At 39.4% G+C, this 17,162-nt stretch overlaps 2 protein-coding genes across 2 annotated transcripts; both read right to left on the reverse strand.

Moving 5' to 3' along the window:
- Positions 1-393: 393 nt before the first annotated feature.
- LOC310892110 (uncharacterized protein C6orf52) lies at positions 394-7,454 on the reverse strand (the record flags this gene model as incomplete). The annotated part of the gene is made up of 5 exons (XM_083854274.1): positions 7,434-7,454; positions 6,634-6,828; positions 1,924-2,119; positions 1,349-1,394; positions 394-530 (listed from the first exon to the last, which is right to left on the reverse strand). Exons 3-5 carry the CDS (start codon positions 1,981-1,983, stop codon positions 394-396), a joined length of 243 nt encoding a protein of 80 aa, XP_083710400.1. The 5' UTR covers positions 1,984-2,119; positions 6,634-6,828; positions 7,434-7,454.
- Positions 2,032-12,701, reverse strand: LOC310892096 (uncharacterized protein; the record flags this gene model as incomplete). Its single annotated transcript, XM_083854268.1, has 4 exons — positions 12,286-12,701; positions 11,032-11,044; positions 8,659-8,744; positions 2,032-2,055 (listed from the first exon to the last, which is right to left on the reverse strand). Exons 1-4 carry the CDS (start codon positions 12,628-12,630, stop codon positions 2,032-2,034), a joined length of 468 nt encoding a protein of 155 aa, XP_083710394.1. The 5' UTR covers positions 12,631-12,701.
- Positions 12,702-17,162: the final 4,461 nt, after the last annotated feature.

The following is a 17,162-nucleotide window of genomic DNA, read 5'->3' on the forward strand; positions in this document are numbered from 1 at the left end:
AAGCTAGATTTTGCTTGTGTCCTAATGCCCATATAAAAATAAAGACAGATGAAATACCCTTACTACCTTGTTAAATTCCATAAGCCGGAAGAGAACGTGCTGCACACAGGTACAAGTAAAATCCCTTGCTGGCAGGTTTGCAGAAACAAATTTTTTATTTACACAGGCAAGTCTATCTTTAGACCCCATTTACCTCTTTACATTTCTCGAATATTTACATGACTTCATGGTGCTCCAAGAAGAGAGTGATGAACAAAAAGATTACAGAAACTGTCAAAAGCATAGCAAAAAAAACCCAACCTATCATTGTGCTTTAAAACTTATGAGCTAGAATAATGTAGAAGAAATGTAGTTTTAGCACTTTGGTCCTAACGGTCATGCTCTAGAAGACACTTAAATAGCAGAGGGGATTTCAGAAGTGACCGTATCCAGAGGTTGCCAGTGACAATTCATGAGTGAATCGTAGAGTTCTTCGCTTGTCTCCGTGAATTGTCTGTTCATTTCGTCAACATCCAAGTAGAGCTGTGGATCTGAAAATAAAAGCCTGGTAAGTCCAAGTATCAAATCTGAGGCATGCGCACAAAAAAACTTCACGTGAAATGGCTAATAAAATGTATTTTAAGCTAAGTGTAATAAGCTATTAGATCTACTAATTTTAGTGAGGTATTTAGTCCTCTAAAATTTTGAGCCTCACAACTCCAACTTTTGGGAATTTGTATATTAGAAGGCTGGGACTAGAACTGTCTTTCAAGATAAAGACAAAGACAATGTTTAAGATAGTAAAGATAACGTTTACGGATAATCAGCCATGAAACCCTCCCAAGAGTCATTTAATTCACTTCTACGGCAATACACGTTACATAGGATAGTTTCTAAACACTAACACAAAATGCCTCCACGTGAGGAACTTTGCAAACCTTCCAGGACACAAATATGTTTTGTACCGTATTTGTAAGTGCAAGCTGAATCCTCCTTTTGGAATCTGCAACATAAGCTTTTACCTCAGGGTGGAGAACAAAGCTTTTGCATATTACTGAGTTTCTAATATAAAATCTGTTTAGCGGAACCAATACAAAGAACAAAATTCTGTCTTAGACCATTTTCAAATGGGAATGAAGGCACAGGTACAAGAAACCTGCTGCGAAGCATTGACAGTGTCCCGTTTTACTTGATGCGGTCAGTGTATGCTGTATCAGCTTTAAAACCCCAGCTGATTGCAGATCAACCCCACAGAGGTTTGACCTCAGCTGAATTTTCAAGATGTTCTTCATCCAGTAGAGGTTGGCTTGTATTGTTAAAAGGCACAAGGATGGCTAAACTCAAGTGACAATGATAGAACCCTTATTACCGTCAGTAATTAGGTCATCACCGATTGCAGTCATAACTGAAGATTCCTGAAAGACAGAAAAGGCTAAGTTTAATCATAACTCATTTCAGAAAGCATCACAGATTCAAAGTGCTGCAGTCTCAACCCATTCCTTCTTCCTACAACTACAAGGATAGATGGCATTTTATCTATTTATTTTTAGAAGAAAGCCAATATTACAGTACAGGTTGGAAGGGACCTCCGGAGGTCACAACTAATAAATTGACCACTTACATAAGACCACTTACAACAACTGTTTAATTTGCTTTAAGCAAAGCAAATCAGAAGAACAGGAACAGAAGAAGCGTACGCAATTATGCTGTCAAAACCATTCTTTGGTATGCGTGAACAAATAATGGTGTATAAATCACTAATTCTATGGATTTACTATTTAAGCACTTAAATACAAACACCTCTGAATGGAATCTGCTCTTTTAACTTCACACTAAGCAGAAAGCATGTTTTCAACTTCGGATTCTTTTTGCTGATTCACACAAATCTGTACAACGTATTATCTGTGAAATATTTTCTTTACAGCAAGCGTGCAGTATCTTTACCTCAAAAACAGCTGGAGCCATTAAAGAATCTCCTAAAGAGCAGTCTCCAACAGCTTGCATGCTGTCATAGGGAGCATAGGAGCTGTAGTTGTAGTCAGCGTGAGCATCTTAACTCCTCTGCGAGTGGTAGTTCTGGTAATCTTGGCAATAATCATTATAGTTGTATGACTGGTACCGCTGCAATTCTGCTTTCAGTCTGAAACATGAGAAGTTGCATACAGTCAGAGAACAGAAACTGTAAACCCAGTTCTGAACTTAAACAATTTGTCAGCTTACATACTTCAAAACTTAAAAGGAAGCTTTCCTAAACAGTCACCTAAGTGACAGCTTAAGTCACAGCTCAAAACCTCATTTCTATAGAAGCAAGCATCCTCACCTTTGCCAATACCAGAAGGAATTGTTCTCATGGATTAACTCCAGAGCCTTGACATGGTTACCTGTACACATCAAGTATTTTTAGCGTTGGCATAAGCAAGCTGCTGCTAAGTCTCTGTGCTTTGCTAAAGATTGATTTAAGACCAGAGACATTTATCAAGCACAGCTGCTTTAAAGATGCAGTCTTAACCCTTCTATCTTTTGTTTGGTTAATTACTAGATCTTATTTCCAGAAAGAAGTGAATGGAGTCAGATTATCCATTTCAAAGAAGCATCTGACACCGCCTGTCAGTTTGCCATGTCTACCTCCACCTGCTCAGTTTTTTTGTTTGTTTAAAGTCCATTAAACATTCAACAGCTGCCAACTATACCGCTCAGGTGAAGTCAGTCTTGCTTAACAACACAATCGCGATTCTCCAGCATGACGCCTTATTATTAGTGGGAGAATTACAAAATACGCTGGTTCTTAAGAAGAAAGGGCCAGCTGATTAGCTTTCACTACTTTCCCTTTCAAGATTTTCTCAGGGGCAGCTTCAGACTAATGACAAGAACCAAGACAAGTGCTATCTGTACTAAAACTGAGGTACACTGCATAAAGAACATTCAGATAACCCAGCTGCATATTCAAAAAAATCCGCTGTTTAGACTTGTCTTCACTGATTCTGTACAGGCAGACCTCCTGTGTTTGCAGTGCCCAGTTTCTCTCACTTGAATTGGGGATGCAGAGAAGTGAGTTCTATGCTTTTGGGGAAGAATACAAGCTGAAGGCATTCTGAAATAGCTTCCAAACTAAGCAAACATGAGGGACAAACTAATCCAATGGCTGGGTATTTCAATGCTAAGAGAGCACGGTACTCAGCCATTCAGAAACGTATTACTGATGTGTATTTTAATACCTACATTTGTTTCAATACTGCAAAGCTACACAAGTTCTAATAAAGAGGTAATCCATTGTCTTGTTACTGTAGTAAACAAACAGAAGATACATCATCTTACGTCTTCTGCTTCCAACTGCACTCTTCCTACATACAGTTGTGTAGGGAAGGAAAATCTGAAAATACTGTTGACGTTCTTCTGGATAGCCGAAGCAAGAAAACATGTTTGTGGCTTATTCTTGTTTTCAAAATAAAACAATATTAATTTAATCAAAAAATTTTGGCAAAGAAGTTTGGACAGTGCTCTCTTGGAGAAGAGCATTTCCATTCTAAAGCAGAAGGAGGCAACATTTGCAGAATTATGCTAGGTAAACAGAAACAGAAGTGTCATTTTTTACTATTTAACAGAACACACAAGCTAACCTCATGAACATACTGAAATTGTTTATATGAAGTCCTGTTTTGTCAGTATCCTGGATCAGAGTTCATCAAATTTGGTATCAATTCTTTAACCGTTCAGAGACCTGAATTGCCTTAAATAAGTGATAGAACTGAGCCGGTAGAGTAAGAAACCCTCTCAGGAAGTGCTAAGCTTTAAACTCCCCATTGCCCTAAGCTCATGAAAAGCAAAGAATAGCATTCTAAACCTGTTCTAGTAATAACGCCTTTGGCTTTCTCCCTGCGTTCCCATTTTTCCCCCCCACTTCTTTCCTGTCAACCCACTGTAAAACTAGTTATGTGCTTCTCTCAAACTAGAGGGAAAGCTCTAAGAACAAGAACTCCCTAGCATATAAAACCACTTCTTGTCCCTTCTACCTTATGCAGGCCCAAACCTGAAAATATTTTCCAATGCATTCAGCTTTGCTACTGTTGAGAAACAAGGCTGGTTACAATGGCAGCTAAGCCCAAGTTGCGCTGTCTGGCTAGACTTAACAGTTGGATTCCCCCAGCCATCCTGAAGCAGGTTGATGAATCCAGGGAGTCAAAACATAGGACTTCTGCATTTCTGGTTTTGTAGACTGCATCGTGTGTACAGCCACTAGAGCAAGGGCCACAGACTTTCCAAAGGCAGAGCTACAAGAATCTGATTATTTAGAATAACTGTATCAATGCACAACTCCTTGGTTACCTTTTAGAAATTCCTATGCTCAGCCGGATTCCTTTTCCCCCCAGGCCTGGTGCGTTCTGGCAGTCTTGCAGTGCCCTCATCTGATCACCTTGCTCACCAAATCTGACATAGGCATACCCTCTACTATTTTCAAAAGGGAGAAAACCAATTCTGGTATGCATAACAGTTACAAAGCTAACGAATTCAGTTTCTGTCTTCTACAAAAAACAGAAGATAGCAGCTACTATAGCTTCTATTACTTAAGCAACCTCTCTGGCATGTGCACGTGCACAGAAAAGGCTTTCACCAAATTAAAAAACTTGGGCCAGAAGCAAAAAGCTTATTCCTTGGTAGCATTAAGATGCAACTCACTGAGAGCCAGCAAAACAATACATTTTAAGTGCTCTCTGCGTAAGTAATCAGATTCCATATTTCTGCATATACAGCAGTTAATCAGTTAGCACTAACCCACTCCTTTTGGAGCCACAAACTTTATTGGTCACAAACACCAAGAGCTGGCTGTAATTATCTGAACCAGTATTAACCGGTACCTCTGAACTCTTCAAACAAAAATATCTTTCAGGTGCTCTTAGAAGAACAACATCAATTGCCTGCAACAATTTGATGGCTTTGCTAAACGGAGCACTGAAAAGCACAGTGGTACAGTTTCTTTTGTAGCCTGTTCAGAAATTATAGCCCCGTGCCTACAGCTTCAAATCAGGCCAAGCTTACCAGCCCAACTCTTACAGCTTAAGTTCACTGCACTCGAATGCCTTCAAGACGTGCTTTTAGGAGCCATGGAGAAGAACCCTCTGGTAAGACCACCATTATAAAGTACTGAGTGTTGTTTTACACTTAAAATAGAACTATCTGTTACAGTCATTCATCAGCTTTCCCTAGGCTGCTGCTCTCTCACTACTGAATGTGATCCTGCTCTCAGTTTCCCACTAACTTTTTCCCCCAGCGTTTATGGCCTCTTTTCATCTATGACACTTTTAAGGGACTACACCGTGTTGAAAAATGCTGGTTAACATTTCCTTTTACACAAGGTGCCTCATCGAATTTTCCTGACTAAACCAAACCCCAGAACCTTAACTAGAAGAGGAAGCACACAAACACACATGCCTCCCTGGCCACCATATCTCCCCAAAACATATCTGTTCAGTAACAGACCAACTGTAAGAATACTGCGATTAAAATCAGTATAGCTCTATACACTGCTTTTGTTCGGGATTACTAGCTAATGTCCTTTCCCTTACCCCTTCTGGAATTAATACTGAATTCTGTACTCCAAAACGCGGTTCTTAAGTCATACAAATGACATTTAACAATCAGAATTTTTCCACACAGTGATCCTCAATAAAAACTTCAATCCTCTACTGCAGTCTTTCAACAAATTAAAGGAATACAAAACTGGCTAATAACTGTTCAGTGATTTTTGGACCTTTGTAGCACTAGAGTAACAGCAGTACACTCTGCAGCATAGTTGCAAGTACGTGGGAATAAGATACTCTCTCTCATCTCTTTTTTTCTCTGAAAAGTGTGAGGCCTCTATTTCACCCTACTAAAGATTTTACCACCAACTGTACTGCTAGCATTGAGACACTGCAACTTCTGTGCTTGTATGAGATGCAGGACAGGTTCCTTAAGGTGTCGCAATTTTTTGTCTAAACCTAGTGTTGAGATCAAAAAAGGGATTGCTACTAATTGCGTACGTATCAATAACCAGGACAGAAGACATGCTGCATATAGGAATTAAACTTTTTCTAAAGCTCTAGTACATGAACATATCAAATCCCGCAGATTTTTTCTAGTATGGTTTCAGAGGTCTTACTTGATGGACATAAGCGCACAAGTGAAGACAAAAGATATTCTGTTTACCTGAAGTACATGAAGGTTTGAACTACATTCTAGTCCTGATCTTTCCAGTCAAAACTGTTTAAAAAACAACCCACCAAACAGTAAAACAAACAAGAAAACCCCATGCTTCCTCTCTACATAAAACTTTTCACAATTGTGTTTTCTGCCCACCACCTGGCTTTAAAAAGTATACGAACTTCTTTGAAAGATCATGTTTTTAGTCTGAACTCCAAATGAACAACGTGTAGGGCATGTAAAGAACAAGCACGTCATTAATGAAAGCTTTTCTCTAAAAAGGATAAACTTATTCTTGGGGAAAAGTGTGGAAACAGATGTTATCTAGGCAATATTCCTACAGGAAAAACGAATAATTTTGCCACACCTCAAAGGAAAAAATAATTGTGCTTAACAGGTAAGAAAATAAAAAAAATCAGAGCAAACCAAAAAATAAATCACAGAATATGCATCCTCGTTTTAATCATTAAGGATTACCTTTGAGCTCTGCTTTGGTGCTTGGCTTTGCACTTTCACAGGCTACACACTTCGTGGCCTCTGCTTTGTTTTGAACCAAGCAGGTCTCCCAATCCCAGCTTCCTTCAGGCTTCTTGAATTTGTCTAAATCCAGAAATTCTCCAGAAGGAGCAGAAAATGCAGATGCACTGCTACTGGTCACAGGTGTTGGACCCTCTGTGAGACAAACAAGACAGTTAACCATCCTGTTTGAACATGAACTATAAAATGAGCATTAACTTTTAAATCTGATTTGTCAAATCCCACAGAAATGTTCAAAACTACTCCACAACTCCCCCCCCCGCCCCTGAAAAAAATAAAAGCCACCAAAAACCCACAAAGAAACAAACAAACAAACAAAAAAACCAGAGTGGAACTCAAAGCTTCCAAACAACACACAACTCTGTTCAGCACACAAGCTTCTGCTGCTGTTGACCACAGTGTAACCTCCATAAAGAGGCCTGACAGGTGCCTTTTAAAAAAAAGGTGCCTTTTAAGAGAGAAGCAGAAGATAACGCTTCAAATTCAAAACCGGAAAGACAAGAATGGCTCTTCCCTTCCACAGCACACGCAGAAAACTTTTATCCTAGTATTACTTGCATCGCTCTTCCTCTTGACAAGTGCAACGTAACCGTGCAATTCACTGCACCATGGTCACAGTAAACCCCTCATTTCCAAAATTCCTCCTTGCAATGGCAAGAGCCTCAGACAAAGATGCCGACTGACCGCTCAGAGGTTGGAAGTCCAAGAGAATCAACTCTGTCTGAAATCCATTATCTTACCTCAGGAAATTTCAGTCTTACCGCACAGGATGAATACAAAAGCCCGGTCTAGTCCATCTTAATTTGTTTCTTCCACGATATATTTGCACAGGTGTTTTTCGATGTAATGGCATGTTAAATGACATTTAGAGTCAAAGTTAGAATTAGAATCGTATTTTAAAAACAATACAACCACGCTCAAAATCAATTACGGTCACACACAATGGGAAACAACCCAGTACTGCCCTGAAGAAGTTACCCAGCGGGTCACTCGCTTTCTTGAAGCCTACCACTGACCTTCATAGGCATCTCTCTGCTTTAGCTTAAGACTAGTTAAGACTACACTGTCTTGAAATCTGGCTTCACATCTCCCCTCAATTACATACAAACGGTGAGTAGAGGCATTTTGGACACATTCTGTAATTTTTTTTACTTATTTTTTGAAAGAGAAAAACGCAGTCATTTTTAACTCTTTCTATGGAGTTCTCATTTTCGCCAGTGAAAAATCACTATGTTGTTTTTAAATTAAGTCACCCACTTCAGCCATCTTCCCTCACCAGCTGCAAAGCCGGGGGTATCTGCATTGATCCAGCTCCGTACTAATACATTTCACAATCAGTTCAATTTATGCGACAGGCTGGAACCTGGGCTGAGACCTCTGAAGTGCCTGTAAACCAATCCTGCAGACAGCCGCTAACCCATCAACCGTACCTGGGAATCGTGTTGCTTAAAATATTCCATATATGCAACGTACTTTTATTCTGTACAAGATTCACAGAGGCTAGGATGGAAACAACAGGAAAAAAAGGACCATACCTGGTTTCTCAGACTGACAGGCTACACATTTGTTATCTTCCGTCTTATTTGGTACAAGGCATATTCCACAGTCCCAAGAGCCTTTCGCCTTCTTAAATTTGTCTCCAAAGCCCAGAGTGGCTGTTGTGTCAGTGCTGCTCGAGGAGGATGTCACTGTCACCGAGCTGTCTGTGACCACTGGTCATGTCAGAGCAGGCATTACTCCCGTTCCAGGTTTTGGTGTCTCACATGCTACACATTTTGTAGCTTCCGGTTTGTTTTGGACAAGACATGTATCACAATCCCACGTTCCAGGTACTGTTTTGAATTTGTCTCCAAAGCCCAGCATCCCTGCTGGGGGCGCTGCTGGCTTTGAGGTGTCGCATTGACTTGAACTTACTGTCTGTTTCATACTCTCAACTGTTGACGCTTTAGTAGCTTGACAAGTTACACATTTGTCCTTTATGTCTTTGTTTTGCAGAAAAGGGTCACATGTATCAGATTGCCAGTACGATGCTTGTTTAGAAGTCTCTTTACCTGCAGAAAAAGTTGTTATTGCAGGCCTAGTATAAACCACTGTGCTTGTTGTAGGTTGTGCAGACGTAGAAGAGCGTGTTTTCAACAATCCAAAGTCTAGGAAGCAAGAAAAAAAAGTCTTCCTGTTAGCGCGGCACCTCACTACATGTAACTAAGTGACTTTACTAGAGGGCAAAAATTTCAGCTCAGGTGCCAATGGTTACAACTAGACATTCAGACCGAGCGCAACAGGAAGTCCCCAGAAATCTTATCTAAACGGATGAAATTTCATCTGCTGCACTGGGTCACAACAGAACATTTCGTTAAAGCTTCATTTAACTCTTTGTTTCCAAGCAAGCTTTAAATCAACATTTTCACTGGTCGATACAAGTACAAACAGACAGTAGCTGACTGAAATCTGACAGTCCAACGTGGAATGGAAATAATACAATTTGATTAAGACGCGATGCCCAATCGAATCAAATTTCTAAAGCTCCTCCTTCCGTAGCAGATGACTCAAATCTACTCCAGTAACTGTACAGAAGTTTGTACTCGGAGCAGCAATCCATGCGGTATTTTCCCACAGATGCTGAATATTAATTAAATAATAAAAACTCAAGACAATTGAACAACTGTCTAATTTTCTATAATCTTTTTCAAAATGCATCGGACACAGGACAACTCCTTATTTAAAAGGTGGCAATTTTAACAGAAAAGACAAGCTACTAATACAGAAAGACTAAAGGAAATGCATCTTAAACAGCAGCTCAAGTTGCTTGTAAATCTACATTGAACATAGTTGTTTTGTGGTTTGTTTGTTGGTTTTTTTTTAGTCAAAAATGAAGTCTTTGAACAATGTGAAAAACACACTTTATGAAACTGTTGAAAACAATTGCAATTGCTTAAAAACAAAATTCAGAAAAGGGTTTTTAACGTAAAACACTCCACTTCTGTTTGCAGTTTAAATTTTAATCCACAGGAGCCATTGTAAGCTAAGGCCCAAAGATTCGCAGCTTTCGCCATGTATTTGGAACTGAAGCTCTTTCCTATTCTTTCTTCACCTGGGCTGAAGGTGGGACAGGAGTGTTGAGCTTTACAAACATTTCCTTTTCAATTCCACAAATTGTATTTACTTAAAATGAAACACCGATTATCTGGCTAATTCTCTTAGTACCTCATTTACAATTACATCCTAACACGTAAAGGAGATGCAACCCATCTGCTTTTCATCTTGCAGTTTTACTTCCAGCAACAAACACCACTTAGAATAGAAGGGGGCAGATGCACCCTAACAAACGCAGCGCTTAATGTAATGCTCTCCTACATTCATATTTATAGCAGATACTCTATTAACCATAAGTCGTGTGTTGGTTTTTTTTTAATAAAAAATGCTAGCGTATTTTTTGCAGCATCTTTTTAAAAGGAGTTCATTATCTCTCCAGGATTTTTTAGAACGTCTAAGACGCTTCCTTCCTTTAAGACGTGGGCAGTGGTGAAGGGACCACCAGCAAAATCTTTGACCTCCTCTTTCTGTGTGTTGATGTTGGTTGAGGTGGTGGTGTCTTTTGAAACAAAAGAAAACAAAAACAGCTTTCACAATGTGACCTAGTTAGAGCAGATTATACTCACTTTTGTTAGAAACAAGAATTTCCAGCTTTCATGCTTCTCACATAAGACTCTTCACAAATTCTACTTACTTTGCAATGCTTTATGATTACAAGCAAAACAAAAAGCAACAAAACAAAAAAAAAATATAAAAGCAGATCTGTCACTGGAAAAATACTGCAGAAGTCCAACACTGCCTGGAATTGCTAGCATGCGCAGACAAGACAGATTGAAGATTTAATAAAGAAAAAAAGGAAAATCAGCACTTCAGATCTGAAGTGCTAAAGTTTCAGTTACCTAGGGTAAGAAAGGGCGTCACTGGAGTACCACTGGGTCCAGAAAGTTCTGCCGATTTTACAACGGGAACACTAAATGTAAACCCAATCTGCTATGAACAAGAGAGGTTTTTCAGATTCTCAAGCCACAGGAACTTCAATCGAATGCACACACAAAACCAAATCTGAAAGCTGCTCTTCACATTTGTAGCACGCATGCTGAATGACAAATTATAAGCCAGAAGCCTACATACTTTTCTCCATTAAGGCAGATTCTGCTTTAGTGTTCTGCAACAGCCTACTAAATGCCTAAGAAAAAAAGTCAAGCTCCTTTATTATTTTACTTACAGAAGACGTAGGTAGCACTTCTGCCTCAGTAGATTTCACAACTGGAGATGAAAACGCGAACTCAGGACTGCTAACAGTACCTGCTGGTTGTATCTGTATTTTCAAAAGAATTAAAGGTTTATATTTAAGAGCAACAACTACCTGAATTCACTACCCAACAGAAGTCCCGCAGTGACGTCGAAAAACCTGATGTTTGAGTTATTTTGCAGATAAAAGTAATAATAAAACACAGGGAAGTTTCCAAGTGGGTATAGGACAATATCTTCAAAACCAAATTCCAGAAACTGAGAGGAAAAGCTGGAGATGCTACTTAGGTCTAAATGCACGGAAAAGCAAGCCAGGAAGCTGAAGAACGGCAAACTCAGCCCAATGATACTCCAAGAACTTCAGCAAACACCTCAACATGTTAAAGCAGCTGTCTACTTCAAACCATACAAAAAATATTTCAAGTACTCTGGAACAGATTAATGTTTATTTTATTGCAATAATATGCCAATTATTGCACCCTAGGCTCATTCTATGTGAGGCTTATATGACCACGTTACCTCTAATTTAATAACTTAAATAAAGTTGTGGTTTAACCATTGCAGGCAACTAAGCACCACACAGCCACTCGCTCACTCCCTCCAAGTGGAACAGGGAAAAGAACTGGAAATAAAGAAGTAAAGTTGTTAAATTTGAGGTAGCATTAATGACTCATCGCATGTAATGGCTACCTGGAAAGACAAATGCCATAGCCCTGTACATACTCCCCACTCCTTCCCCTTCTTTCCCCCAGCATTTATTGCTGAGCACGATGCTAAATGGTGTGGAATATCCCTTCGGTCCTCTGGGCTCCGCTGTCCTGGCTGAGTGCCCTCCCAGCCTCTTGTGCATCCCCGACCTCCTCGCTGGCAGGGCAGCGTGAGAAACAGAAAAGGACTTGTCACTGTGTGAGCACTGCTCAGCAACAGCTAAAACACCAGTGCCTTACCAACACTGTTTTGCTCACAAATCTGCAACACAGCATCATCTACTACGAAGAAAATTAACTCTACCCCTGCCCAAACCACTATAAATAACTTGGCATAAAGTCCACACCCCCCTTCCCCCGCAGACTTCCACAGCATTTGAAGCAGTTATACAATCACGTTAAATGGGAGTTGGCAGGCTCTAAGACTGAGAGAAGCAGAATCAAAACATTTATGCCTTTTTCCCCAAACTGGCATACAACCCCAATTCATTCAGCTGCGTAGAAACTAATATTTGTTAGTTTCATGAGCACCACAGAAAAAGTCAACTCGCAATAAAGCAGTATACTCATTGTAAACATTATTTATAGCATAAAGATTTACCTTGCCCGCCGCCGTCGCTGCTGCATCTGCCATGCCTGCCGCCTCCGTTGAATTTGCCACGCTTGTCGTTGCCGCTGTTGACCTTGATATGTCCTTTGTCATCAGTAGATATGGCATGCCCGCCGCCATTATTGGATATGTCAAGCCTGAGGGCACTGTTGAACACGTTATGCCCGACGTCGCTGTTGTATATATCATGTCCTCCACCTCCTCCTCTGATAGATCTGTCAAGTCCTCCACCTCCGATGGATCTGTCATGCCCTCCACCTCTGATGGATCTGTCATGCCCTCCACCTCTGATGGATTTGCCATGCCCGTCGCAGCTGCTGGAGTTGCCGTGCTCATTGCTGCTGTTGAAACAGCGCTCGGTGACGCTGAGACAGCGCTACTACCAACGAAACTAGAATTGAACTGAGGCAGCGATGCAGCACTGATGGGTAGGGGTATGTTCGGTAGCACTGGTTCCTCCACTTCCTAAAGTTGCAAATTTTAATTTTTCTTATACAAGACATACTACTTTCTCACCCCATCCCACCCAATTTATTAACAAAATTAAATAGAACAAAAATCCATACAAATTAAGAGAAAGCAAGTTTCCAGAAGAAATCCCGATCTCCCCACCTCTGTCTACCACGTCATTTTAATTTATGGCAGGCCTGCTTCCACATTATACTCTATTCAACAACTGTACAGCAAGAACACTGAAAGTTAACTCAAAACCTGTGCAGAACAGAGACGCACAGATCACATTTTTTTTCTTTCTTTTCTATACTTTAGTCATCAAAGCTCTAGAGAAGCATCATCCTTTCTAACTACCCTCGCATGGCTTCAATTAAGAGTACACTCTCAAGACAAGTGAGAAAGTGTTCCTCTTGCAAAATTAGGCAGGATAGCTGCCAAAGTTTCTAAAGTCATTACAGCAGTGAACGTGGAAAAAGGTAATGTTTAAAGAAGCAGGTAGGTTCAACAACCAAACTAAACACAAAAAGCACCAAAGAAAGTCAGACTAGCAGCACTGAAGATTGTGTTCTGGTAAATACAGTCTATACCATGTATCAGGATGCAAATATAAAAATCAGAAAACAGCCTCTTAACAACTTCAATTTTCATCCCTGCCACTTACTTTATTCGATTACTAAGATTGGATGAGTTATGTTTTAAATGGCATAGGAAATCTGACCAAAATTTGTACAGTACTATCATGATCTACTTAGAAATGACTAGGCAGGGATGTAAGTTGGTACTACTGATATTCAGTGCATCCTGTAGCTTACATCTGTTTCACAGTTTTGATTTGAAAAGTTTATGGAACTTTTGATATTTGGACCATTATTTTATTTGCGTTACAGGAATAAACAACAGTGTTTACGATTTCTTTATATTGCATCATCCGGAAGTCCCATTTAATGATTTGAAACTTAAATTAACTTAAATACTTAATATTAACTTAATATTAATTAAATACTTAATGTTAACGTAAATACTTAAATTAACTTACAGGCAGCTTATATAACATCCAATAAAAGAAAAAATAATCTGAATATTCATGGTCATAGTTTTATGGAATAGATTTTTCCTATTAAAATGAGAAAAAAACTCTCTCACAATGAGTTGGGTGAGTATCAAAAACTGAGTCATCGTTAGCAGACATGCAGAATGCTCTCTTCTACTACTCTTTTTCACACTCTTGGCCTGTATCTTTCTGTGTGACTTAAATATGAAACCAAAAATTAAGCTTTTTTTTTCTTTTTATACTTGGCACTCGTTTCAAGTATCATTCCTGTAGAAAAACTATACAAACCTTCACCAAAACTTCTCTTCTTAGGACTCATTCATTCAATTGCTAACGAGAAATGTTATAGTTTGCTATATAGCCTGCTTAGCACTGTAACTGCATAGAGGAAGAAAGATCCCTAAGGCATATGCTCAGATTTTTCTCTAATCCAAACTGTCAATCCATTAGAATTCTGAAAAAAGTCTTACATCAAAACAGATCTTCATTCAGACAACTATCGCTTGCCCATAACAGCCCATATTCCTCTTTCTGTTAACACCTGTGAGCTTCAAGGGGGCAAAGACAGTTGTCAGCCTTCAAGCAAGTCTAATCTACAATTGGACTCAGGATATAAAATATATATATACCCACACACACACGCATAGATATATAGCATTGGTGGGCCAGAGATTTACTGAGTATTCCAACTCAACTGTCCAAAGGGACTCTTGCCAGCAGATCAGTGTGGTGCTCCTGCTCCAGAACATGGCACCCAACAGAGACCAGCATCACAAAAAACACTACCACCACTACCTACTCTACAAACAAAAGGTAGGGCACTGCAATAAACTTTGTGAACGAAATCAAAAGCAGTGTGAGTTTTCTGTATCTCCTTCCTAAATGGAGAAGTAGAAAGGAGTTCTAACAGAGACAATTTAGAACAGTTTGAAAAAAACATAATTAAAACCCAGCACCTGATTGCACCTGTACCAGAACCTTAAAGCCAGTCGCTTCCACCCCTAAAAAGGTGGTTGTTGTGAAGTCCAACTTTTAGATGCCAAAACAAAGTGTTGAGTTCTTTCTGCAAGCCAAAGAATGCCCATGGTCACCTAAGAATTGCTTGGCAGATGAGCACAGAGTCAACAAAATTCCCTGCTACTGTTCTTTGAAAAGAGCGACTCCCTAAAAACCGAGTGCAAAGTCCCTTAACTCAAGCATTATTACCCAAAACACCATTTGCCCAGAAGGAAAAGCCATCAATATTATCTGGAGGATAACTCATTTGACCTAAACCAAGAAAGCAGTATAACACAAAGCAGTCTCCTCAAGAAGAAATTCAATTAATTCTGCTGGATTTTTTTTATTTTAGAGATGAGTTAGCATTTGGCCTCAAATGATTCTAAAGAACACATGGTCTTCATGTGAACTCAAAGCAGACAATTAACTTCATCATGAAAGGAGTATTAAAAAGAAGAATAATAAATCATAAATCTTCCTCCATGTTTTTGCTTAAAAAATAAAGAAAAAAACACATCAATAAACATCCTCCTGAACTGTAACTCACTTCCCCTACTTCACCTTCTAAAGAATACTTCAGAAAGAATCATCCCATTAGGACAGAGCTTTCAAACTGCAAGCAATTAAATAGCTAAAACTAATAGCTTTTCCCCTAGGGAACATTAGGAGGGACAAATTATTTTGTTATAAGTAAACTGAGTTATAAACCATGAAATATCTGTCAAAGCAAAATTTGTAACACTACAGATTTAGTTAAACTACAAAATGAGCCATATTTCCTGTAGAAGGAAAAAATTAGGCCTCCAATAGCAAAGATCCTTTCTGTGGATACAGCATTATAACGTGCCTCGTTTCCCATCTTCGTATCCTACTCAGAAGATAAACTTGGGATAAAAAGTGGTGTATCAGTACTTTTATTCTTGCTCATCTTCCTTCCTTTCATAAAAACAACAATTTTCTCAAAGTTCTATTGATCTTCAAACACAATCCAGACTTTGCAGCTCCCTCAAAATACAAAATTTTCATTGGATTTCACATTCCTTTTACTGAGAACTGTCACCACCTTTCCAAAAAGACAGGCATGCAGACCGTACTGAAAAAGGAGATTTCTTTCTTCCTTCAAGTAAGTTTTAAATTAATAGATGTCATACCTTTCAGATGGTTCTGCTCGCTGTTCTGCAGGCAAAGTCTTCTCTCTCATCCCCTGCAAGTTAAGTTTAGTTCAAGACTTAGCTGAATATGTACAGAATACACAAAGTACCAACAACCACTTAATGTGGTTTTTTGTGGTTTTTATTTTATTTATTTATTTTTAATTTTATAGCACTGAATACACCTCACCTACTTAACGTTGTTCCCTAATTCAGCATTGTGGGTACAGTTCAGTTAAATTTTGAGGCTAAAGTAAGCATCACTGCTTCACTCAGCATTGAGGACAAACTGATAGAACACTAAATCAAATTTGTCAAATCCTCTAACAAAGAAAGTAATTACTTTAAACAAAATGACAAAAATTGTGTGTGTGGGGGGGAGAGTTTTCATCAAAACTTGTGTTTACCAACCCCGTAAAAGGGACGTACTTTTCGGTTTTCTATCATTTATCAACAAACAAGAAAAAAAAAAACCTCTACCCCCACAAAAAACTAAGCAGTTGCTGCTACAAAGTTGCTGTAAAGCTTTTTGCTTCTGGCCCAAGTTTTTTAATTTGGTGAAAGCCTTCTCTGTGCACGTGCACATGCCAGAGAGGTTGCTTAAGCAATAGAAGCTATAGTAGCTGCTATCTTCTGTTTTTCGTAGAAGACAGAAATTGAATTCGTTAGCTTTGTAACTGTTATGCATACTAGAATTGGTTTTCTCCCTTTTGAAAATAGTAGAGGGTATGCCTATGTCAGATTTGGTGAGCAAGGTGATCAGATGAGGGCACTGCAAGACTGCCAGAACGCACCAGGTCTGGGGGGAAAAGGAATCCGGCTGAGCATAGGAATTTCTAAAAGGTAACCAAGGAGTTGTGCATTGATACAGTTATTCTAAATAATCAGATTCTTGTAGCTCTGCCTTTGGAAAGTCTGTGGCCCTTGCTGTAGTGGCTGCACACAGGATGCAGTCTACAAAACCAGAAATGCAGAAGTCCTATGTTTTGACTCCCTGGATTCATCAACCTGCTTCAGGATGGCTGGGGGAATCCAACTGTTAAGTCTAGCCAGACAGCGCAACTTGGGCTTAGCTGCCATTGTAACCAGCCTTGTTTCTCAGCAGTAGGAAAGCTGAATGCATTGGTAAATATTTTCAGGTTTGGGCCTGCATAAGGTAGAAGGGACAAGAAGTGGTTTTATATGCTAGGGAGTTCTTGTTCTTAGAGCTTTCC

Source organism: Anser anser, assembly GCF_964211835.1.
Source record: "Anser anser genome assembly, contig: HAP1_SCAFFOLD_66, whole genome shotgun sequence".
Classification (NCBI taxonomy): domain Eukaryota; kingdom Metazoa; phylum Chordata; class Aves; order Anseriformes; family Anatidae; genus Anser; species Anser anser.